Source organism: Triturus cristatus, chromosome 9, assembly GCF_964204655.1.
Source record: "Triturus cristatus chromosome 9, aTriCri1.1, whole genome shotgun sequence".
Classification (NCBI taxonomy): Eukaryota; Metazoa; Chordata; class Amphibia; order Caudata; family Salamandridae; genus Triturus; species Triturus cristatus.
This window is the reverse complement of record NC_140592.1, coordinates 376602960-376628030: the sequence shown is the minus strand read 5'-3', so window position 1 is coordinate 376628030 and position 25071 is coordinate 376602960. Positions and strand designations below refer to the sequence as shown.

At 49.4% G+C, this 25071-nt stretch overlaps 1 protein-coding gene across 1 annotated transcript in view; it reads right to left on the bottom strand.

Moving 5' to 3' along the window:
• LOC146797983 (transmembrane protein 87B-like) overlaps positions 1-25071 on the bottom strand; it is a 416123-nt gene that overhangs the window by 102172 nt on the left and 288880 nt on the right. The window contains exons 15-16 of the mRNA XM_085625212.1: positions 1063-1171; positions 183-241 (exon numbers count right to left, since the gene is read on the bottom strand). Coding sequence (XP_085481338.1) covers positions 183-241; positions 1063-1171 — 168 coding nt within the window. The remainder of the gene's footprint in view (positions 1-182; positions 242-1062; positions 1172-25071) is intronic.

The window sequence follows — 25071 nt, the reverse complement described above, 5'->3', positions numbered from 1 at the left end:
ATGTTTGTGACTGGCATCCAGGAGAAAATGTTTTTAATGTGGCCCAGTAAAAAAGTGCTGAAACTAGACAACAGAGAGGTAAAAATAAGGCAAGAAAAAAGGTAAGCTCAGAGCTCTATACATAATCGTATATTTGCACCATTATCACAGAACTAGTTGCCGATAGTGGAATCTTTACTCACAGACTGACAGTTGTTTATTCTGAAGGTTTTCGAGTTCCAAATGATGAAGATTACAGAAGCTGTAGAAAAAATAAACAGTGTCACTGGATGTTTCCTGACCATTAAACGCAAAGTCAAGTATCTCCCAATGCTGATAGCACCTGGACACCAAAGTTTCAAAACGCTATGAGTAACTCCTTTCTGAACTCTTCTCTACTCTTCTAGTCATGACTCTAAACCTTGAAAATCGCAACCTATTTGAGATTTGTAATATTGACCAGTTTGAAATAATGTTACATAACAAATGCATTGAATTCCTCTCTTCATTCTAGCCTCCTCTCTCCACAGCTACGTGTGCTAATCTAGACACGACAGAAAATGTCCTGCTTATGATCTGAAAACTGTACAGTTAAATTCAGGACATTTCGCCAAAAATAATTCTAAGGCCGCCTTAGGATTGTAATGATGTAACCTTAAGAGAATTAGTGCCCAGAATAGTAAAAATAGACCCTCTCCAGGAAAGTCAATTAATTGATATTCTCTATGTCAAAGTAGAATGGACAGTTCGACAAGAAAATAAAGACAGTCACTTCTCAAATCTCAACTTCTATTCTTCAGTGGGAATAGAGGGATCTCCCACCTTAGGGGTAGTAGAGTGCTCTATACATTTCATTTAATTTCACCCCACCATTATCAATATTATACTCTCATCTATGCTTGGTCTCTTTTTCTGACCCAGTTAATGTACTTTCCAGTCTTGCTGTGCTGCCACTGCACACTGAACTATACTCATGCATATGATTTGTCTAACGCGTCATGCTCTCCCGGCTAAATTTCCCAAATGGAATTTGGTGTTGTGCAATCTCCTTCACTACTTAACAAAAGTAAATTTCTCACTTACCTATGACAGCGAAGATCAGTGTGTTGGTGAAGTGACGGTACAGTGAGAGCTTCACTATGTTCCGTCGTAGCCGTAAAAGCTTCATTGTTTGCACCAGGCTCATGAATATGTGGAGTTCATTAAGGACTAAAACAGTAAAAGTTGGCATTCTACAGGCTTTCAACACACACCCATCTACACCACCAACCAAATAAATGTAGTAGCAACAGTTGTGACTTTTTGCAGTCCTTTTACAGAGCACCTTAAACAATAAACTGCCAGGGCTACTGAATCAAACATTGAGAATAAATCCTGAATTCCCTACAGTCTGCAAATGATTTCTACAGTAGAAATGAAACAGCATACCATAGCTTTTTCCTGAAGGTGGGGAGGCAATATACAGGGTTTTCAAAATAAATTACACTGGAAAAGAAAGGAGTAGTTTCTTACCTGTAACTCCAGTTCTGTAGTAGGGGTATCTCTGTTATAGTCATAATCTATGAATAATCCCCGCCCATGTGCGGGGACCCCGGAGCAATCAAAAATATCTCTTAAGCTGTCCCGCATTTGCAACCTGCAAAGACACTTAAGAGACAGACAAAATAATACAGCCTAATCACAACAAGGCTGCACTGGCCAGCACTTCCTCTGAAGTGAACACAAAAGCCAAAATAAAGTTGAAATGTCATTTTTATTCACATTTGACATGTTCCTTTATTATCACACACTCCCTTCACCAAAATCCCTTTAAACAATAGAGAGGAAGGGGTGGACAGACAAGCCCTATAGGCTGTCATTATGTGTCTGCTAAAGGGATACCGTGCCTTTAAGAAACTCTCCAGAGACCCCCGGTATCCCAGGATGCACAGCCAACACAAGTTACTTTCAGTTCTTTTTGAAGGTGTATAACAACAGGCCTGATACCGTCAGGTTACTCCACCGGGGAGGAGGGAGGGTCGCTTATGACTATAACAGAGATACCCCTACTACAGAACTGGAGTTACAGGTAAGAAACTACTCCTTCTGTAGTAGGGGATCTCTGTGTATAGTCATAATCTATGAATAGAATGGCAAGCCCATCCCAACCAACAAGAAGCGGTGGAGTAAGACCAACCACCAACAAATCACTGTGCAAACAAATTCCTTAGCGAAGCCTGTCCAACCTGCGCATCTGCCCTAGCATCAGAGTCCAGGCAGTAATGCTTTGTAAACGTATGGACTGACTTCCAGGTGGCAGCCTTACAAATGTCAGCAATGGGAACATTCCTAAGCAAAGCGGTGGTAGCCGCCTTTCCTCTAGTCGAATGTGCTGTAGGCTTACCCCCTAATGTTTTATTAGCTTTTTGGTAACAAAGCTGAATACAGGAAACAATCCATCTGGAAATGGACTGCTTTGAGGTAGCTAAACCAGTTCGTACCGAACCATAATTAACAAACAGTTGATCCGACCTGCGGATATCTTTTGTCTTATCCAGGTAGAATTTCAACACCCTACGCACATCAAGTGAATGCAGAGACCTCTCCGCCGGAGAGGAAGGATGCTGAAAAAACGTAGGCAAAGTTATCATCTGATTCACATGGAAATCTGATATCACCTTAGGCAAAAATTTAGGATGGGTACGCATCACTACTTTAGAAGCATGGAAAACAGTATACGGCTCTTGGCAACACAGAGCCTGAATCTCACTCACCCTCCTGGCCGATGTAATGGCTACAAGGAAGGCCGCCTTCCAAGACAAATGCTGCAGCGAAGCCTTATGGATAGGTTCAAAAGGCTCCCTCATCAATCTAGATAACACCACATTCAATTCCCAAGGTGGAGAAGGCCTTCTAACAGGGGGAAACACCTTACGCAAACCCTCCAAAAAATCCTTAATCACAGGGATTTGAAAAAATGAGGTTTGAGAAGGGCCCTTCCTATACGCAGTCAGAGCTGCGAGATGAACCTTAATAGACTGAAAATTAAGCCCAGACTGAGCTAACTGCAGCAGATAAGGCAAAATAACATCTTCTTTACAGGATGTAGGGTCAAAGTCCTTTGCCTTGCACCATAAGCAGAATCTCTTCCACTTATAGGCGTAGGAAGTCCTCGTAGACGGTCTCTTAGCCTCTTTCAAGATCTCCATACAGTCCTGAGGCAGGTTCAAGTGTCCATACTGTACTAGCTCAGGAGCCATGCTGCCAAACTCAAGGACGAGAGATTGGGGTGAACCATCTGTCCTCCGAACTTCGTGAGAAGGTCCGGCCGGCACGGCAGGCGCCGGTGTGGCAGAACAGACCGGTGAAGAAGGTCGGTGAACCACCATTGTCTCGGCCACTCCGGAGCAATCAGGATCATTCTGGCTCTGGATTGCGACAGCTTGATCAGCACCGCCGGAATCAGGGGAATGGGTGGAAAGGCGTAGAGAAAGCTGTTGGACCAGCTGATCCATAGTGCATTCCCCAGCGTCCCTGGCTGGTAGTACCTGGATGCGAAGTCGCGGCACTTGCTGTTTTCTGCCGTGGCGAACAGATCTATATCCGGAGTGCCCCATTCTGCGAAGACGTCTCTTAGCACGTCGTCGTTTAGCACCCACTCGTGGTTCTCTTGAACGAGTCTGCTGAGCGCGTCTGCTTGGGCATTCTGCACTCCCGGCAGGTGGGTCGCCGTGATCGTCAGATTCCTGGCCACCAGCCAGTTCCAGATCGCCTGTGCCTCCCGAGACAGGGTGCGTGACCGGGAGCCCCCCTGCTTGTTGAGGTAATACATGGTCGTAGTATTGTCCGTCTGAACCAGCAGGGAGGACGTCCTGAAGGAGGGATGGAACGCCTTCAAGGCCAAGTGTACTGCTCTGAGTTCCAAAAAGTTGATATGGTAGGTCGTCTCCATCTGCGACCATATCCCCTGAATCTGAAGAGGGCCCGAATGCGCTCCCCAGCCCTGGAGAGACGCATCGGTCACTATGGTCTGGGCCGGAATGTCCTTGTGAAAAGGGGTCCCCTTGCAGACATTCTCTGGGGAACACCACCATTTCAGAGACTGCCGAGCGTGCTGAGACAACTGGATCTTGTCCTCCCAACGCCCCCTCCTCTGGTCCCATTGATCCTCCAGACATTCCTGCAGGGGCCTCATATGCAGACGTGCATTGGGGGTGAGGAAGATGCAAGAAGCCATCAACCCCAGTAATGAAGACACCGTCCTCACCGTAGGAGAGCGGGCTGAGATGAGATGCAGAGCCTTCCCACGGATCGATAAGCGTCTCTCCTCCGAAGGACACACGCTTGCGGTCAAGGTATTGACTGAAGCCCCCAAGTACTGGAGACACTGCACAGGGATCGGCACTGACTTCGTCATGTGGATGTGCAGCCCCAGACGGTGAAGCAAAGCCGCCGTCCTGTTGAAATGGCACTGGGCTTCCTGATAAGTGGACGCTTTGATCAACCAGTCGTCCAGGTAAGGGTACACAAACACCTTGGTCTTCCGCAGGTGTGCCGCGACCACTGCCATGCACTTGGAGAACGTCCGTGGCGCAGACTTCAGGCCAAACGGGAGTACGGAATACTGGTAATGGTTGTTGCCTACCAGAAACCTCAGGAATTTGCGATGCTTCGGTGCGATCGGCACATGAAAGTAAGCGTCCTGCAGATCTATGGCGCACAGCCAGTCTCCTCGATGCAACTGAGGGTAAATCTGATGCAGGGACAACATACGGAACTTTTCTCGGCGGATCCACCTGTTTGCTTGACGCAGATCCAGAATAGGCCTGAACTCGTTCTTGTCTTTTTTTCTTACGAGAAAGAACCGTGAGTAGAGACCTTTTCCTTTTTGCCTCAAAGGAACAGCTTCTATCGCCTTCTTTTTTAATAGAACGTCCGCCTCCCGCTGGAGCTCCCGCACCATGTAAAGGGAGCGCACTGGTGGAATCTGTGGAGGCGAACTGGTGAAACGAAGACAGTAGCCATTGCAAACAATATTCAGCACCCACTTGTCCCGTGTTATTGTCCTCCACTCTGCCAGGTAGTGTTGAATACTTCCCCCCACCGGAGCGGGTAACGGATGAGGGGGAAGTAACTTTTCAGGGCTTCGACCCGGACGGGCCTTTGTTCCCCGCCGAGGACTGATGCTGGCCTCTGCCCCTCTGGCGCTTCTGAAAGGGCTGCCTCTGGTACTGCTGCTGTTGCTGGGGCTGTTGCTGGGGGCCCGACTGACGCCCTTGGCCCCTCTGCTTGGTGTAGCGCCTGCCCGAGGAACGGAAGGACCTCCTCTGCTCCTTAGGCCGCTCCAGCCCCACCGCCTTCAGAGTCTCCGCCTCAGCCTTCATGCGGGCCATCTCGTCATCCGCATGCGACCCGAATAACGTCGTGCCAGAGAATGGTAGATTGGCGATCTTCTGCTGCGCTTCCGGCTTGAGCGGAGTCAGCCGCAGCCAGGAATGCCTCCTCATATGTATGCCGTGGCAGTACCCATGGGCCGCCAACAACGACACGTCCCCCGCCGCACTGATGATCTGATTAGAGACCATCATGCCCTCGTTCAGCACCTCTTGAAAATCCTCCCTCTTGTCTCTGGGCAGGGAGGCCGCGAACTGTTGCAGGGAGTCCCAAAGAGACCTGTCATAGCGCCCCAACAGAGCGGAGGCGCTAGCGGCCTTCATTGTAGTAGCCGACGTGGAGCACATCCTCCTCCCCAAGGAGTCCATTTTGCGACTCTCCTTATCCGGGGGAGCCGTGGAGGAAGGCGTCGTAGAGTGTTGCTTACGAGCCGCCGCCACGATAACAGAATCCGGTGGGGGGTCCACTCTGAGGAACGCCGGATCCGAGTCAGGGGCCCTGTACTTCTTTGACAGTCTCGAGGGCGCCGGCTTCACCACAGCCGGCGTTAAGAACACCTCCATCGCAGGTTCCTCCAGTCCTGGGACCAGCGGGAGGAGGGGGCGCGACAGATGTACTTTATGCAAAGTCTCAAAAATCACAGACGTAGTGGGAATAGGGGTAGTCACTGATATCCCCAACTTCGCAGCCCCTCTCAGCAACACCTCCTGGAACGTGGCAATGTCATCCACTGGAGAGACGCGGGAAGGAGGCGTCTCTGACAGCGAGGGCGAATACTTGCCAGCCCCCGGAGAGTACGTGCCCCTCGACCCTCTGGAACGGGACCGATACCTCCGTCGACCATGTCCAGAGCGAGTGGAGGATCTGCGCCTACTCCGTGATCGCCTGCGAGGGCGAGAGCGAGATCTCTGCCGGTGAGGGACCCTCGGGGGAGGAGGCGGTGGCTGCGGTGGTGAGGCAGGCAGCTGAGGCACGGGCAGAGGCAGCGGAGGAGGTGGAGGAGGAGGAAGAGGAGGCGGAGGAAGAGGAGGAGGCTGAGGAGGAGGAGGCAGTGCAGGCACCGGTGGAGGCGCCGGTGGAAGGTCGGGCACCGGAGGCAAAGGGGGCCGCTGGGTATGCAGCGGGGTCAGATGGTCTGAAGCCCCATCACTTCTAGCCGGAGAGCCCCCATCATCATTGTCCGGGCTCGCGGCCACTCTCCTCTTCTTGGCGGGCCTGTCCCGCGGGGAAGCCACCGAAGGCGAACGTCCGCGCCTCCCCGATCCTCGACTGGAGATCGTAATCACCGAGGACGTATTCCCCGATGTCTGGGACGTCGAACTGTACCTCGACCTCGAACGGCGTCTCTTCGCCCTCGACGACGAGTGCCGCCCCGCAGTCGACCGTCCTCTCGACGTCGAACCAAGTCTCCTCGACGTCGACCCATGCCTCCTCAGAGTCGAGCCCCGCCTTGATCGCCGTCGTCGGGGTGTCTGCCGCGACGTCGACTGTCTCCTCGACGCCGACTTCTGGCGTCTCGACGTCGACCGCCGGTGCCTCGGCGTCGACTGCTGCGATCTTGACGTCGATCGTTGGTATCTCGACGTCGATCGTTGGTATCTCGACGTCGATCGTTGGTATCTCGACGTCGATCGTTGATGTCTCGACGTCGATCGTTGGTGTCTCGACGTCGACCTGCGTCTCGGCGTCGACCGCCTCCGCCTCGACGGCGGGCGCCGGGATCTCGGCGTCGACTCCGTCAGCGTCGAGCCGTGGGTAGACGGCGGCGAGTGCAGTCCATGGGGCTCGGTACGACGTCGATGTGTTGTCGACGTCGACCGTGACACCTGCGACGGCGACCCGGTCCCGGGTCTCGCCGGCCCCTCCCTCGACGTCGAACGCCGAGGCTGCCGCGACCCAGAGCCCTGGATCGACGGCGAACATACCGGTGCCTTCTCTCTCGCCGTCGACTTCGACGTCGAACGCGACCTACCAGCCGGTAGGTGTCGTTTCTGCTCCTTTTTCTGCCCGGAGGTCCCTCCAGGGGCTGGAGCATGGGCGGAGGAGGGGGAATGGGACCCTCCATGCCCTGAAGTCTCACCGGTCCTCTGCTTCTCCTGTCCCTGAAGGCGAGTCTTCTCCCGGTCCCTCAGGGTCCTTTTCGAAAAGGTGCCGCAGATGTCACAGGCAGCTGGGACATGTGAGGGCGACAAGCAGAGGATACACACCTCATGTGGGTCCGTCTTAGCCTTCTTCCTCCCACACTCAGGGCATTTATCGAATAAAGCCATGCTGAGAGTGGGCCAAAACTGCTCCAGATTGCAGGCAGTAGTAGACAAAGGCTTTAGACGTCGAATGAAACCACTTTTAATCCAAAAAATCCAATTTTAAACAAGTAAACCACCCAAAAGGGTAGAGCTCAAGCTCCAGGGTCCTGCTAGCAGGAGCCGGAAAAAAGAACTGAAAGTAACTTGTGTTGGCTGTGCATCCTGGGATACCGGGGGTCTCTGGAGAGTTTCTTAAAGGCACGGTATCCCTTTAGCAGACACATAATGACAGCCTATAGGGCTTGTCTGTCCACCCCTTCCTCTCTATTGTTTAAAGGGATTTTGGTGAAGGGAGTGTGTGATAATAAAGGAACATGTCAAATGTGAATAAAAATGACATTTCAACTTTATTTTGGCTTTTGTGTTCACTTCAGAGGAAGTGCTGGCCAGTGCAGCCTTGTTGTGATTAGGCTGTATTATTTTGTCTGTCTCTTAAGTGTCTTTGCAGGTTGCAAATGCGGGACAGCTTAAGAGATATTTTTGATTGCTCCGGGGTCCCCGCACATGGGCGGGGATTATTCATAGATTATGACTATACACAGAGATCCCCTACTACAGAAGGACCAGATCTAAGCCACCAAGATGAGCTTAATAGAAATGCTTCAAAGTTATGCCAGCCTCTATTTGGAGAACTGACCTTTCACTGTTAAACTTAAGAGCAGGCCCTGCATCTGATACAGGAACATATTGCTCTTCAGTCTGCATACAAAAATCCTCAATGAAGCTACAGGAACAGAACCCTTTGTATGGTACAGCTATACAGTAGAACTGCAACAGAAGAAAGTCTCCCTATCAGTTTTCAAGTAAAGGTCTTGATAAATACTGATCTGAGCAAAGGCTCGGGAAAACATGGTAATTAGAAGGAAGGCGGCAAATTTGTAATTGGTGGGGGTGGCAGCACCTAATAAGCAAGTGCAAGCAGCAGAACAACAGACAGGATATCCACCAGCACAAGGCAGAGTCAAGGACAGCCAAAGGAATCGCAGCCAGCAGCACCAGGTCATCCTGAGCCTAGAAATGAGAAAAGATAGCAATGGAAGGACAGAGGTAGGGGGTTAAAAACATAGCATGGCAAAGGTGGGAAGGAATCAATAGGCAGTTGTGGAAGCAAGAGAAGATGATCAGAGATACCAAAGAGAAAAAAAAGAAGATGTAATAATCAAGGAAAAGGCTGGAAAGAAAAACAGAAATCGTCAAGACAAGAAACGAGGATTGACAAATAGAATTAAGATGCAGAGGAGAAAGAATAGAACTGATAGGGAGTACAGGACCCAAAGGCATCGAAGAAAACGATCTGATTACATGCAAACTTTAGTTTGAGTTTTGTTAACAGCCATAGTATGCAACAATGCAGGATAGTTTCCTTGCCCACTGGGACTAGGCAGGGGACACGTAGAAAGTGTAGTCTTAACTACAATTTTTTTTTTAAGGAAGGAGGATGGGATGCTATTGCAGCTGAGCCTTGCACTCTATCCATCAGGCCAGCCCACTCTCTTCACTCCTTGCATATTGCTGATCTTGATAACCTCACACGTACACACACAAAAAAGAAAAAATGCACACTAGGACTGCTTTCTTCACTTCCACTAGCCAAAATGTCCCAACTACAATGCCGGATGCTTCGAGAGTACTCTAATAAACCAGTAGCAACTCCATCTTCCCACATCAACTTTTACCAACATTGGACAACTTTTAAATAAGGACGACGTTAGGTAAGATGATGCAGTAGGCATTCAGAAGGCTACAAATGATCAGTGAGTCTCGTAGGTCCAAGTAAGGCTTTCCTCACACTGATGGTTAACACAACACTTCCCATCGGCATTTCAGTTACTCCTAAGCAAACTTCACAATGCTACAGTAACCGTTCAAGACTTAACATACACATTTGTTAAGGGGCATCAGCATTTCAAGTGGGACATTGATAAAGTTACCTTTTTGTTAACTGTGCTACTTTAAGTCCTTGGGCCCCTTGCCACTAATGATATATGACTATCGCAGCACCTATTGATTGGACTGGAAACCAGTTCCAGAAGTATCAAATAAAGCCTGTCTGCTTTGTGGGATAGCTATCAGGGGGTTGAGCCCAAGTTAGAGACTTAAAGGGTTCATGCTGACAAGGGTTGTGATTATTCCTTGAGGTGGATAGTCGTCTACCTCAAACATTAATCCAAATTCTTAAATTAGTGTTCAGTTGTGAGATCCAGGATTTGTGTTTTGCAGTCCACTCAGCTTTTTAAGTAAAAAAAATCCCTTCATAAAGTGACATCAAAAATCGACACAGCGATTTTTGAATTCTCCTTTTATTTTTAATTGGTCATGTTTGATCTTTCCTAGATTCACTCCTTTCCCCAACGTTTTGTACATGTGATTTTTTTAAATAACTGAATCGAATCTGGGCAGTATAGAAAGCTTCAGCGTGGCAGATCTGAGAAGCATGTGCAAGAAAAGGGCGCTAAAGCTGGTGAAGGCATCTAAGGAGGACTAGTAGATTGTCCGCAAAGCATGGGAGGGATTACATTTGACGCAGTCCACCCCAGAGCACCGAATGGGTTAACGGCTAAGAGGAGGAGGTGGAAGAAGGAAATGAAACTGATATTGAAGAGGCTGGGGAGCCAGAGGAGGATGAGCCCACAGAACTAGATCACCTCCGGTGTTCAGAGCAGCGTATCCTCTTGCAGCTTAACCCAGTCAGAGGTGGTAGGCAGAGACAGAGTTGAAGCTGAAATTGGCTGCTCTTGCCTACCAAGAAAAAACAGACAGGCGCACCCGTGGAGAAGTAAATGTTGGCTCCGGGAAACAAAAAGGAAGTTAAACTGGCCTTTGAGAATAGCCAGAGAGAGAAGAACCTAAAGACCAAGAGTTCATCTGACTCAGTGATGATGGTGGCAGCGACAATAAAGTGGCTAGGAGAGGAAAAACAAAATCCCCATTCCTACCATTCTCGTGTCTAGCTAAATGGTAGGGTATAATGCAGGTAAGTGGTTTGTAGCATATAAGGTGGCCCTGTGTATGCCTGGAGTCCTAGAGAGAAATTGAGTGGCCAGTAAGTGTAAGCACATGCGTACTGGGGGAGGGATAACTTATTGGCCCTAGATGTAGCTGACCAGATGGATATGCCCCATGAAGGAAGCCCTTTTCACTAAGTTGGTCTGACTCCTCAGAAGGATCAACTGAAGTACATGGATAGCCAGAAGCAGTCACACCAGTTGGGTTGATTTTGTGGATTCTTCAAGCAAGTCACTGGAGGTTGGGTGAAGGGCACCAAAGTAAATAAACATGATGGGCTGTACAATTTAGTTATGAAGGAGTACATTCTAATTTTGTTTTACAGAGTTGACCAGCACCTGTTAAGAAAACAAACGCACTGTGTACAGATAGCTAGGGAAAGAAGCTGACCTCTGGGTCAGCCCCAGAGTGTCTAAAACATACATGGAACAGACCACAGGAAGGGTGGTTCATATTACCCTCAGGAGAGGGAAGGGGAAGGCCAGGATAAAACAGAGAGGTTTCCCAAAGGCCCCAAGAGAATTTGAAGGGCGAGGATTCCCATTTCCCTTCAGAGCATGAAGGGGGAGGTTTGATGGGCTGAAGCCCAGAGCGCCCTTTCACCCAACCCCAGTGTTCTAACTGTATTCAGTCACCCAGAAGCCACCCATATGTGGACACTTTGCAGGGGTGGCCAGTGTAGCCCTAGGGGGAGTTATCTCGAGGAGAGGGTAAAGAATGCCCTAGAAACCATTATTTGGGAGGTGGACCCATAAGTTAAAGCTATGAACCCGGAAGGTGGTAGCCACCATTTGCAGAAGGTCATAGTGTATGAGGTCAGTGCTACTACTCTACGGGAAAAATGTGCCAGCCAGACCAAGGTGGTTGCAAGGCTGATTTCCCCTAAAAAAGTATCTGCAGGGACAGGTTTGCATTGTAACCCAGGCCAAGGGCAGGACTTTTTCCACCCTACGGCCAGAGAATCTTTAAAATAGGAAGGGGTACTTGCCCAGAGAAGGTTCATTGTCAGTCCCCAGATGGCTATTGACTGCATACTTAGCAATATGCTGCGACTGGTGAGAAAGGAGCTGGGAGGGGTGGTTACCCAGAGAACCCCAAAAATAGATTACCGCGGACACTGTCCCTCAACGGAGGGTACGGTAGCCTACACAAAGAGCAAGGGGTGGCAGATGGATGCTATCAAGAGTGGGTCAGTGGTTACCTGCTCTGGGAGAGCACCCCCAAAACCGACATTGGTGAGGCCACTTCTGACCTGGAGTTGCTGTCTGCGCTGTCATAGATTAAGGACAGGAGACCTGCACCAGGCAGACCCCTACATCGCACAGACTGTGTCTCATGCAAGAGGGATGTTGTGAACCCCTGGAAGTCCTTGACAGCCAAGCACCTGTTCAGTCTCAGTGTACAGACCATGAACTGAAAGGTCAGTTATAGGGTGTCACCCCTGAGAGGGTGAAAGAGTGGGAGGAGGGTGACTGGCACCTGGGTGCACGGCCCCAAACTCTGAGAAACCCAAGAGGTCAGAGAGACCCCGGGAGCAAGTTGGTTACTCCTTGCCAGCCAATAGCTGAAAGTGAGGCTTAACCAAGGCCCCAGATTGAAGCCTCAAGCTGGCAAAGGGTAGCCTGGGGCCTCGTTCCTGACACTGACCGCTGTCAGTGGCCTCTGTTGGTTGCTTGCCTTATGAGCAGACCTGGTCCTTACCTGGGGAAGAAGCCTGACCTAGGGGCAGAATGGGTCACATCACCTGGCTGGCTATGGTGGCACGGTCCACCAACTGGGATGCACCCATGAGCAAGCTAGGGTTAGTCACCTCACAGGTGGGATCTGCAGGTGAGGATTCCCCATTAACAAGGTTAATGCCTGAGACACATGCTGGCTGGAAGGTTCAGAGGGGCATAGAACAGAAAAGTACCACTGCAAAGGCAGTAAAGACGTTCTATCACCTAAAAATGTAAGCCAGCCAAGGGATTGATTAGCCTACCCTAGCTCTTGGATGGGGGCAGCCTGTGTGCTCCCCCTGTATTTTCTGCCTTTTGCTGGAGCCTATATTTTTGCTGGTGTTAGACCTTTGTCCATTGGTAAAGTGCCTGAGCTCCACCTTTAAACATGGTCAAATTGATATACTCCTAATTGATATATTTAACTTACATCCAAGTACACAGTGCAGTGGTTCTTAACCTGTGATGTGATGACCCCTGGAGATTTACAAGACCTACTCAGGAGGTTCGTGACTGTTTACAAAATTAAACTTTAAAATTAATAAAGTATATGTAAAAAAGAAAAATTGGAAATATTTGATTGTGAATTTCAAAAAAATTATATTTGGGCATTTGTTTGGTGTATGCAGTTTCTGTATTTTTGAGAATTGTTTTGAGGTTAAAATCATAGAAATTGCTTAAGCCAGGGGTCCCAGTGTCAAATCCTTCTTGAAAGGTCTCCTGGAATAACATACCAGTTTGTAGTGCACTTGAGAGGAAGAGAAACAGAACGGCAAAACAATCCTTTGTCTCGCTGCTGAAAACCCTACTTTTGTTCTACCAGACTTAGGTCTCAGAGTTTTACATATACCACTGGGGGCGCACTTGACAGGAAAGGAAACAGGATGCCAAAACAATTCTTGTGTATCCACTGGCTGGATACTGGAAAACCTTAGGTTTGTTCTACCAGATTTCTGTCTCTGTGTTTAGTGAGGACACAGTAAATGCCCCAAACTGGATTTTAGTGTTAGATATGGGAGAACACTAGGATTACCACAGTAAACTCTCACATACACCCCCAGTGCTAATAGCCCAAGTTTTGTGTTGCTGAAGCCTTTTGCCATCTTGAAAATAACCAAAGTGGGTAGGGTTGGCCCCGGAAACATTTATCCCATTGGTTAGGGTGTGCTCATGAGTCATTCCCACCCAGTAGCTCATGCCAGGTATAAGTGTGACATTTCCAGGCACCTACTTCAGAACACTCCTGGACATTTGACAATTTGACAATTTTAATAATAAACTGCATGATTACTTAAAATCTTTACAGTATAAGATAAAATAAAAAAAGAAAAAAAGAAGCTTTATGAACGTCCCGGCTCACCCCCTCACAAGTCCCATCCACACATAAAAGTGAAAGTCACTTTGGGTTAGATAATAACATATTAGTCCTGATTAGCTGTCCAAAGCAGAGTTCTTTTAAAAGGAGTGATGTATAGGTTGTACCAGTATTTCCCAACTGATAAGGGGAGGCACATGAAAGTTCGGTAGAGTCAATACATGTACCAAGGGCTGTTGACGAAAGATGGATTCTTCGTGGGTCTTTAAACCAGCCCAGGTTAGATAACTGGGGCGGAGGGCTTCCAGTTACTTTGCAGGCAATGCCGTTAAGTGGGAGTCGAGTGCCATTTTTACCTGGTGTATAAATTTCGCAACTCTGGCTATCAAACAGGTCGTGGAGACTGAGAGGCACCAGTCTGAAGCCTCTCTGCAAGTTCTATAGTCCGTATTCCGTAAAATCGGAAGCAGCAAGCGATGGCGCTCATTGGCCAGCTTTGTGCAGCAGCACAGCAAGTGTAGCCAGGATTCTCTGCGGTAGTTGCATAGACGACAGGCCAGGGTGCCATCCGTACGAGCCCATTTGGGGTTGAAGTCCATGATCCTGAGGGCCAAAAGTCGAAAGTACAAAATTTTCTTTCTCGCGCAAGTGGATACTGGATCTTGCAGGTAAGGTTGGGATTTACCTGGGATATATGATTTGTCCAGGGCCTGAGTTAGTGGATTTTGCCGAAGAGATGCAAGGTCAAGACCAAAGGAGATGATCCGGACTTGGCGCTTAACTGCTTGGGCCCAGGCTGAGAAAGGAATTTCGTGCAGGGGCAAACTCCTTCTTTCGATTTTCAATGCTGCAATAGCTTGTCCTAGCTTTGAGTACCAGGGGGAGCCCACCTCATCAAAGATTGATTTTAGGGAGTGCTTTAGCGAATGTTCTGGTGCTTTCAATACTCTAATATAGAGTTTTAAAAGGTCCCCCAGTAATTCCAGCTCAGGTCGCTTAAGGCCTATTTCTAGCCTTAATCTGGTGTTCCTTGCGTATCTAGGGGCCTGTAGCACCATCTTATAGGCTTTCGCTTGGGCCGCGTTTTCCACTTTGTCAAATGCACCAGGGTAGGCTATATGCCCATATGCAATGGCAGGGATCAGTTTTGCCCGGAGCACTGTCAACATTGGTTCTGCTGAGGGACTGTCCAAGCGGTGGCATAAGCGTCTTAGCGACAGAATGGTTTTGTTAATTTTAGGTTTAAGCTCCTTCAGATGTTTGACTGCAGAGGCACTCTCAGAGACCCAGGTGCCCAGATAGTTGTAGGATGGGGCAGTGACGATACGGTGCTCCCCCAAAGACCATGAAGCTTCTTTTTTGAGGGGGTATTTGCCAAAAATGACGATTTTGGTCTTGCTCACGTTGATCCGTAGGTCATTTGACTTATTGTATAGGGCCAAACTGCTTAAGGCTCTTTGGAGCCCCACCCTAGTGTGGTCCATGATCACCGTGTCATCTGCATACTGAAGAGTTCCCAAGACGAGCCTCCCCAGTTTTGGAGGTGCTAAGTTGGCATCTTTCAGAGCTAACCCCATGTCCGCAGTATACAAGTTGAAAAGCATGGGGGCCAAGACGCACCCCTGCTTGAGGCCCGAGTTGGTTTCAATTCTTTCAGTTGTTATTGTGGGGCATAGCTTCACCTTGACCCAGGTGCCCTCATAGAGCGCTTTTATAGCTTTTAGCAGAGCCTGTGGTAGCCCCCACGAGTCAAGTTTTGCCCAAAGCCGGCCCCTGTTCACTCGGTCAAAGGCTGTAGAGTAGTCTATGAAACAGCAGAACAGGGGCGGTTTGTTCCTCGTATTGGCCTTCTTCGCGAGGTAGGAAAGGGCTAAGATGTTGTCAAGAGTTGAGCTATGGGCCCTAAAGCCGGTCTGTGTGGGCGGAAGAATGCCGTTCTTGTCCACCCAATCCTCCAGATCCCTGAGAAGAAGGCAGGCGTATATCTTTGCTTCTATGTCAAGGAGAGCTATCAGCCTGTAATTGGCCGGGTTCGTGTGGTCCCCCTTTTTATGGATGGGGAATAGAATAGAACCTTTCCAAGAGGATGGCAACATTGCCGTGGCAAAAGAATGGTTAAATAAAGGGGTGAGTCTGGATGCAAAAAAGGCTGAGGCGGTTTTCAGAACCTGGGCCGGAATCCCATTTGGGCCTGGAGCGCCGTCAGTTCTTATGGCCTTGATGCACTTTAGTACCTCCATTTCTGTGAATGATCCGGTGCAGGTCGAGTTTACGCCTTCTGACGTAGCTCTTTCGGGTACGATAATATCCGCCGCCACCTTGGACCACGCACGGCTTCCTGCAGTGGCCTGATTTGACTCGCAGGTATACAGCCCCTTGGCATACTGTTCCCACGCTTTCCCTGCAGCACTATTTTCCTTTTGCTCTCCTCTGGGGGTCAGACTGTTGATGAAACGCCAAAGCTTGCTATTGTCATTACCTTTAATTAAGGAGAACACAGTCAACCAATTCTGTTCAGTCTGCAGTTTTTTGTGGGCCCAGACTTTCTTTTTATAGTCTGTTCGCAGAGCAGCAATGGAGTTTCTCCCTGACAAATGAGTGCCTTTCTTTTGTGCCCTGATTGCCTTATTTAGAGCACGCTTACACTGTGACAGGCACCACGATGTTGCACGGCGTGGATCAGAGTGGAATTGGCGACTTCTTGGATGAAGGTTATTGCCCAGATATTCCAATAAGTCGGAGGTCAGAGTTTCCCAGAGGTGGATGATGTTCTTAGTTTGAACTGGGTTAGGTTCTTCCTCCCTTCTAGCTACATATTCTAGCAGGCTATGACTGAGATTGGTTGACCATTTTATTCTTTTAAGCACATTGTGATGTTCCTCCCCCGTGGTAGTTCCAATAACTGCATGTAATTCTGCTTGGACCCGCGCCAGATTGAATGTGGCGCGGAGGGGCCTATGATCGCTTTCCTCTCTGTCGTCCACAGTGAAGTTGCAAAGATTGTGGGCAAGCCCTTCATTGATAAAGATGTAGTCTATAGTAGAGACATTTCTAAAGGTCGGAATGGTGGTCCATTCAGGTTGGGTCTTTTTTAGTATTCTATGGGTGGAGTGCAGCTTAAAATTTGCGAGAAATTCAGTCAATGGGACTGACTTCTTGCTTGATGAAGTCTCCGAAATTAAACCCAAGCCTCTGTGATTGAAGTCGCCCGCGATTATTACGTCTTGGTCCTTCCAATTTATTAAAAGATCTTCCAAAATTGAAATAAGTGATTCCATGGCCTGGGAGGATTGATACTTAATTGGGTTGAAATAACAATTAATTAGTAGAAAGGGGCGAGATTTTCGACCCGATGACAACCCACTGATTAGGATGGCTTGAAGATCAGGAGACCCCAACTTTAATTCAGTTGTGTTAATTTTACACGCATGACTTACGTAGATAGAGAGGCCCCCTGACGGGCGTCCAAAGATTGTCCTTTTGGTCGCTGGTTTAAAATGTTCGTAAAAGCCACCGATGGCGGTCGTTGCCCTTGCCCAGGTTTCCTGAATACACAGTATGTCCCCCTGTGCGAGGTATTCAGGTGTAGTTATGTCCCTAAAGATGTTGCTCATCCCCGCAATATTCCATGAGATAATGGATAACTCGCGGACTAGGCCCCTGAGTGGATTTGAGCAGGCGTTGTTTACATGGCTGTTTATTAGGTTAGGGACACTGTCTCCATGTGGCCTCCAGGTGATCCGATGACTGGAAATGCCGCTGCACGCTCCGTTGCCCGTCATTTTGCTGGATTTTGATTTTTAGCGGGGTTTTTGCCCGCCCTGATTTCGCCCCTATTTCTGGGCTGGTGTGCCTTATGCCTTTAAGAATAGATGACGGTTCTGGGGTTTCCTGTTGCGGCATAAGGACGTGTGGATATTTCAGTGTACTTGGTGCAACAACATCAATGCCCCATTCAGCGAACTGTGTTGCTTCCTTAAGGACAGCCTGTTGGACTTGCTGGCTCACAAGTCCGATTATGGTGGAATCGTCATGAGTGTCTGTCTCCAGTCTCTTGAATTTCACCCACTCAATATTTTCTGAGGTGATTTGGGCCAGGGAGGCAATATGGCCAAACAGGCGGACAATGTTGGACCTGTTCAAGATGTCAAATGAGCCTTTTGCTATGTACCTTGGGGTTAACTGCAGCTCATAGGTGGATTGTTTGTTTTTTTGTGTGATGGACCACAAACTCGCCCCTTCTCCCTGGAGCTTTAGCCTCTGGTAACTGAAATTTAAAGGGTTTTTGTGAGTGGGTTCTGGCTGCTGCCCATTGGGCCCCATGCTTGATTGGCCTTCCACACTCGGACATCCTTGCCACTCCCCCTGGTCTGATGCTAAATTTAGGTGATTTTTGAGTGCGACTCCTGGTTGCTGATTCCCCTGCCCCTCAGTTTGTAGACCTACCACTCTAGACTGTACTGGCTGTGCGCCCTGTTGTAGTTTGGGATTTGTTACAGACTCATGTTTCAGAACCCAACCAGAAGGGCTGGGGGCACTTAATGGAGCGGCGACGGCCACCTGTGAAGGCCTTTGTTGGAGAGGCTCATTGGTTTGACCCTCCATGCGAGGGATTTGTTGACTTTGGGCCTCACCGCGAACAAGAGGTGCGTCACATGACTTGCCCATTTTAGACACCTGCTTGGGTATGAAAATGGGGAAGAGAGGTTTAGGGATACGTTTAGTTTCAGTGTCGCCCAGAATTGATACCACCGAGGGTGTGTTTCTGCTTCTAGCTTTGGACTTCTTAAGTTGTTTTTTGAGTCTTTTTTTGGCTCTCCTTGATAACGGAGCTTTGGCACTTGCTAATGCACCTTCGACCCTCTCCACCTGAGAGGTAGTAACAGACAGGTCATCACTAACGGTCTCGAGATCCGAGACCTCGGGGTCACCATTCCCTTTATTAGCCAAAGTAAAGTTAATGCGGGGCCCTACTAGGGGAACCTTTGAGGCGCTAATGCCCGTTGTGCTAAGGGTTGCTGTTTCGGCATGCTCTGTCGTCTGTGGTGGTGGCTTTTGTGCGGCTTGTTCTTGCGTGGTTGTCTCGCCCTGACCCTTGGCTAATGCAAGCATCTCTTTTAAGACTTCAGGTAGACTTGCCCATTTATCAATTAAGACGTCACAGGAATTGGTGCTGGCGGCATGAGCTTGTTGGACGTTAAGTTGGACTTCCAGCTTTGCCAGCTTATCATCTTGGCACACCAAATGCTGGGCTATCGACTGCAAAAGCTCGATTTGGAGCTCCATCTTTGCGGACTGCCATAGCAGTGCCCTGGCCATTGTGTCCTGGACTTCTCTTATTGCTGACAAGTTGAGGTCTTTAGAGGTGGGTTCATCAATTGGGTTGGTTGAGTCTTGGTGATGAGTTAAACTCAGCAGACTCCAACCCTCCGTTTGTGCAGTTCTCGGGGCCTTAGCTCTTCCTAAATTAATAGGGGTAGTTTCAAGTGTTCGTTCAATGGTCTGTTCCAATTTTAGTAAGAACGAAGTTGTTGGAACCTCCGTACCTTGGGGGGTTGGCCTCTGTATTTCCCTAGGTGTCACAATTGCATTCAGATCCTTGCCTGTGCCTGTGCTCTTTGGGGAGGAGGATGCGACAGCCTCGCTTGTCCTCCCAGTATCTGAATCCACGTTTGCCCCCAGATTTGGCCTATCGTGAATGTCGGCAGTGACCCTAATCGGGCTCTTTGTCCTGGCCTCAGGCTGAAAACAAGCATCAAGGCTCCCAGGTGATTCGAAGTTAGCAGACTCGCAGGAGTGAGAGTCCCTTAGGTCCAGGTGGATCTTTGGGATCCCCGGTATGGCATTGGTCGCGGGATCTTGTGACGTTTCATCCAAGGGTGAGGGGCAGTTTGAGGCCTGAAAGAATTGAGTGATAAGGCCTTGGGGGAGGGAATTGCCAGAGACCAGATCCTGGGATTTTTGGGTGCTTATGCTTCTGGTTACCCTTCTTTGTGCTAGACTCTCAGGGTTCACTTCCCCCTCATCCTCCGTGCAGGATTTAGTCTTCCTCAGCGTCATCTCTTTTTGCGCCGTTTGCTGGGGCTAGGCTTGGCTTGTTTGTGCCTGATTGTGCTGAGGGGGGGGGAATACCAGTACTAGTGCTGATGTGGGCCCCTGGGTTGAGCTGTGTTTTTTGTTTTGGGGGCACGGAGGGGTGGAGGGGGAAAGAGGGGGTTAGCAAGCGGTGCACACGAGGGGGGCTGCAAGCTGGAGACCTAGTCTACCAACCCCTCAGACCGCACCCTCTGGCTCTTACTTAGCGGCGGCCTCTAACGGCTGCCACGCTTGCCTCCACCTCTTACCTCTTGTCTCCCGCGTCGGCAGATACACAGATGTACAGGCTGGTCTCAGTGGCTCCTGCGACTCCCACCGCCTCAGGGGAAGCCCTCGCTGCTACTGTTCCTGCTGCTGCTTCCCGCGGCTTCTGGAATGCTCCTGCCGCTGTTGGGGACCTTGCTGCAATCCTCTCCGCTTTCCTGACTGGCCCTGAGCTGACCAAGAGCTCTCGTGGCCCCGGCCGGCTGACTGCCGAGGGCTCCCGCCGTGACCGGGTCGTTCCCGAATTTTGCCCGCGGCCGCTGCTGCAAAGGCTGCGAGTTCTGGCGGCCACCTGCGGTCGCGCTCCCGCGCTCTGGTCTGCACTGCGCACCACAGGGGAGGGGGGGCAGGGAGCAACCAGCCTGTGAGCCGTTTGAATCGGCAGATGGAGACGAGTGACAGGTGTGAAGCCGAGGGCCGGCCGCCCGACCGGCAGCCTGCTTTCCTTTCCCTTTCTCACTGCGGTGGCTTTCCGCTTCCCTCTGTGGCAGCAGTGCACTCGCCTCGAGGCAATGGCGTTCTGGTGTGCACACAATTCAGCTCTCTGGCTCCCTCTGGTGCAGTACTGAGGAACCGCAGTCGATCAGTATCCTAACATTCGTACACCGTACACTCCTGGACATGAGGAAGATCAGAAGAGGACTGAGCCTGCTGTCTGAGACCTGAGAAGAGCCCTGAAGTACTGGATCGGCTCTATGCTTTGGAGAACAAGGTGGTCTCCAAGGGTCATAAGGCTGACCTCCTGTTAAAGCTACAGGGATACAACAAGCTACACAAGGACTTTACTTACAACTATTCAGCTGATCAGCGGCAACTGGACCCTGCTGTTTGGCCTCTGCCTGATACCCTCCGAGCCTCTAAGTGACTCCCATGAGTCCTTGTGAGGTTCTGAAGTGTACTTCTGTGGTGGATTAGGACTTAAAGAACTAAAGTCAGATGGTAAAATCTTTGACTAGGGCATGTCTGGTTATTGTATCTGACGCGGGCTTCCTCTCGGTTAAATTGTATCTATCATTATAACGTTATGCTTCTTGGCGCTATTCCCATTTAAAACTTTAAAAATATAAATCTCCAGTTCTCCTTATTGGAACTTCTAAGGAAGAAGTACCTGCAAAAGAAATGCTGCAAGTGGGGACTTGGGGGGCAAGTACAGCAGAACCCAAAGGAGAGCTTGGCTTATGAGGGTCCCTGGAGCACAGGCACACAGTCAGTTTATAAGATCCTGGACTGTGGGGCTTGGGTGCAGAGGTGTTTTGTCTGGCGGGTCGCTGTAGTTAGAGGCTCTCACTTAGCTTTAGCTACCTAGAGAGGGTGAGAAAACAGGACAGCAGGCACCCTCAAGATAAAGACTTTGGGGATCCTGAAGTCCCTTTACAGCAGGTCAGTGTCTGTCGTATCCGGACTGGACATGCAAAAAGCCTTGGTAATTGCAAGGGCTCCTGTACCCAGGGTATTGGTGCTGAGAGGCTCCAGGAGGGGTCAGCTTCTCGAGACTTGGTGAAAGCAACAGGGCTGGCCTCCTGGACTCATGGCAACCTCTTCCTGTTGAGTTGCTCCCTTGATGGGCCCCAATGGCCAGCATGATGAAGTATTGGGTCGATACGGTCAGTGCCTGCAGAAGCAGTGGGATGCCTCTTCCACCGCAAGGTAGATGCTGCTTGTTTGTTGAAGGTAGGAACAGTCCTCCAAAGATTTGGGGAGGCTGTTAGCGTCTCGAGGGGTCTGTTTTTGTGATTGTTGTGGTGCAAGCAACCAGGAAGGGTTTGGCGCCAAAATTGGTGCAGGACCACGGTTCTCATCACTCCGGCTAATTTTTCCTTCCTTCTGTTCCCAGTAGACAAATTAGAGTTCCTGGTGTCAAGGGGACCCTTAAATACTAAATTTAAGGGCATTTAGGAGGATGTAGGGTAGTAGTCAATGGGCTAATTAACCCTGGGGTGACTACATCCCCTGTATGACCATTTCCTGGGGATAGTGGGCCTAAACCTGACCCAGAGTTTCTAGTTTCACTAAATTTAAAATGGTGAAAACCCTCGTAGGCTGTCAACTTCAGGTGAACCATCTTAGTGGTGTGCCTAGCCGGAAAGTGTGACACACGTCTAACTGATTTCCTGCCTGCTCTGGTGCCAAATAGGTCCCAGGGGGTGGCGTTCCCTAGGTCTGGGTGGAAGCCATTGTCGCATATCTAAGGTGGCAGAGACATTGAAGCCTATGGCCTTCACATGCTAATTCACTCTCATTCCTGCTGAAGGATATGTGAACCCCTTTCTTAGGAGCAGGCATTGTTTCTGGCCTCAGAGTGTGGGCTATAGCCTACAGGGGGTCAAAAACTAGTCTGTGGTGGCAGGCTGTGTGATACCAGTCAGCCAGCACGCTAGAGGACTAGTAGGTTTTCAGGGGCACCTCTAAGGTGTCATCTGGGTGCATTCTAAAACTAGTACTGGCATCAGTACAGATTTATTAAGACAAAGTGTTCGAATATTGGTTTCAGTGAAATCATGTAGCTGCGTAACTCGTAATGACCAGTGCCCAGTACATATACTTAAGATGGCTGCCTGATCACTTCCAATGTCATACTAACAGAAATAGAAATCCAGCCAAGCTGGTTGTGCCCTCACATATAATGTAATGCACCCTGACTTAGGGCTTTGAGGCCTGCTGTAGGGGGTGACTTACATATAGTATATTCAGTGTACCTTGGCATAGCACACAGGGAGCGTGCCACGTCATGTTTTCAAAATGGTTTGCACCATTTCACGCAGCCTTCATGCAGTTTTTCCCTTTGCAGGTCCCTTTGTGTGGCACAATACATGCTGCAGCACATATGAACCTTTTTTAGTACCCATGTCCTGGGTACCAGGGGTACCATTAACTAGGGACTTTCAGTGGTGCTAAAGTCCTTGCCAATTAGGTTACAATTAGACATTTACCTTGTTTTAAGGGAAAGAACACTGGGGGCCTGGTTAGTAGGGATTGTGTGAACTTTCAGTTAAAAAGCATCAGTATTAGGGCAAGAAGTGGGGGCGCCCATGTCTCAAAGGGGTACTTTCCTACAGATATTGTATCAACCTGTGTCTAGAGGAGGGTCTCCATAAGAAAGTCATCCTCCTCTTGATGCTTATGCATCAACACCTTGTGAAAGGCGGCTGCATGGTAGATAATCTCATGGTATGAGGTGGTGTCTTATGCCGGTGAAAACTCTGCCGGATAGCTATTCAGATGACTGTCATCTGGAAGCTCCATGTCCTAGTCACCCAAAGGGTCATCATGGGGATGTGGGGTATGTGGCGGGTCATAAGGTTGTTAGGGAGACCTTGGCAGTGAACTCTTAGGTGAATGTGGCAAAGGATCTACAGGCAGTAGTGGAGAGGTGGAGGTCCCTCTACTCGGTGCCAACCATGGCCTTTCTGCAGAGGCAGACCAGAGGCCTCATGAGTGGCCTGGGAGCTTGAAGCTCCAATCATCCCTGGAGTGTTAACTGATGCCAAGGAGCAGTCTGTGGGAGGGTTGCACTCATTGTGACCATTTTTGTTGGGCTTTGCAGGAGTTAGTCCTCCTTGGCGTCGATACCAGAATACTCAGTTCGCGACAGTTCCTCTATCTCGGTGCCAAAGGCCTCCGGCTGCTGGTCGCCCTCAGTGTCTTGGTCCCCAAAGAGGGAAGGAGGGTTGTCCTGGTGATGGTGTGCCATCGAAGCCAAGGCGATAAGACTGTCTTGGCAGTTTCGGATGGCTTTTTGTTGCAAAAGGTGAGACACTCTCTGCAGGAGCCCTCCTGGTGGTGGGGAGGGGGAGAAGTAGAGGTTACAGAGTGGGTTGAGGTCTGCCCAATTTCAAGCGACACTTGGTGAAGGAAGCTGGCTCTGTATATACTATACCAAAAAGAGGTATAGCGTGCCCAGAGTCCAGGAAGTTCCCAAAGGTATAGCAGAGGATAAAGTAAATAATACCTTACAGTCAATTTAGTGGTATCTGGGCTGACCAGTTAGGCTTATCAAAGGGTAGTGTGAATGACATTTTTGTACACACTCATACAAGACAGGAACACACACTCAATGACTAAGTCCAGGACAATGTTTTGTAAACAAAATATTACTTCATTCACTTTTTATTTTTAGGAACCAAGATGAACTCAGTTACAGGTACGTAGACTTTTCAATTATGCAATTATTTAAAGTTATTACTGGCAAAGGTTTGTATAGCATCAAACAATATTTCACATGTGCAGTGAATGCTTTTCAATGTGTAAAAATATACTTTGTATTCAGGATCAACACTTAGAACAATACAGTGAGAGACCAATGTAATCCTATGGGAGGAAAGTCAGGTGAGTATCTTACATGTAAGTAAACGGTTTTCAGATTCAGTCTCCAGGGGTTTTGGTCAACACTGGGCAAGGGTCGCACAAAAATAGGTACAGCACCACTAGAGGCACTGGGTCGACCAGGTGCTGAGGTCACTGGACCCAATGTTATCCTAATGAGGATAGAGGCACTTCGTAGAGGCACCATTTGCAGGTAAGTACTTGTGGTTCAGGGACACAGGCCCTGGGGGCTGATGTCAGCACTGCAGGGGCCACCAAATAGCAAGGAGACTGCACCACCAGCGGCACTGGGCGACCGGGTGCCCGACAGACATCAATGGAGATCTTTGGTTGGAGAAAGCGGCTGCAGGCTCAGTTCAGGAGGCTGATTGAAGGAGTCCAGTGACTGGAGAGGTAAGTTAAGTAGTGGCGGGATGCCGGGACACCATTGGTTGGGCACACCAAGGCCCGATTGCAAGGGTGTCTTTAGGCGTTGGGTTTCCGTCACCGGATCCAGTCGCAGGGACCCTTCAAGTTGAGGCTACAGGCGTTGTAGAGAAGATCAAGAAAGGTCGTACAATGCCGGGTCCCAGGTCAGGATCGTCAGGAAGACATCACTGTGTCAGTGGGCCACCTGGACTCTGGTCGTAGGTGTCAGGTGCAGAGTGGTGCAGGGGTCGCGGATCCACCTGGATCTGGAGTTGGTTTCTTT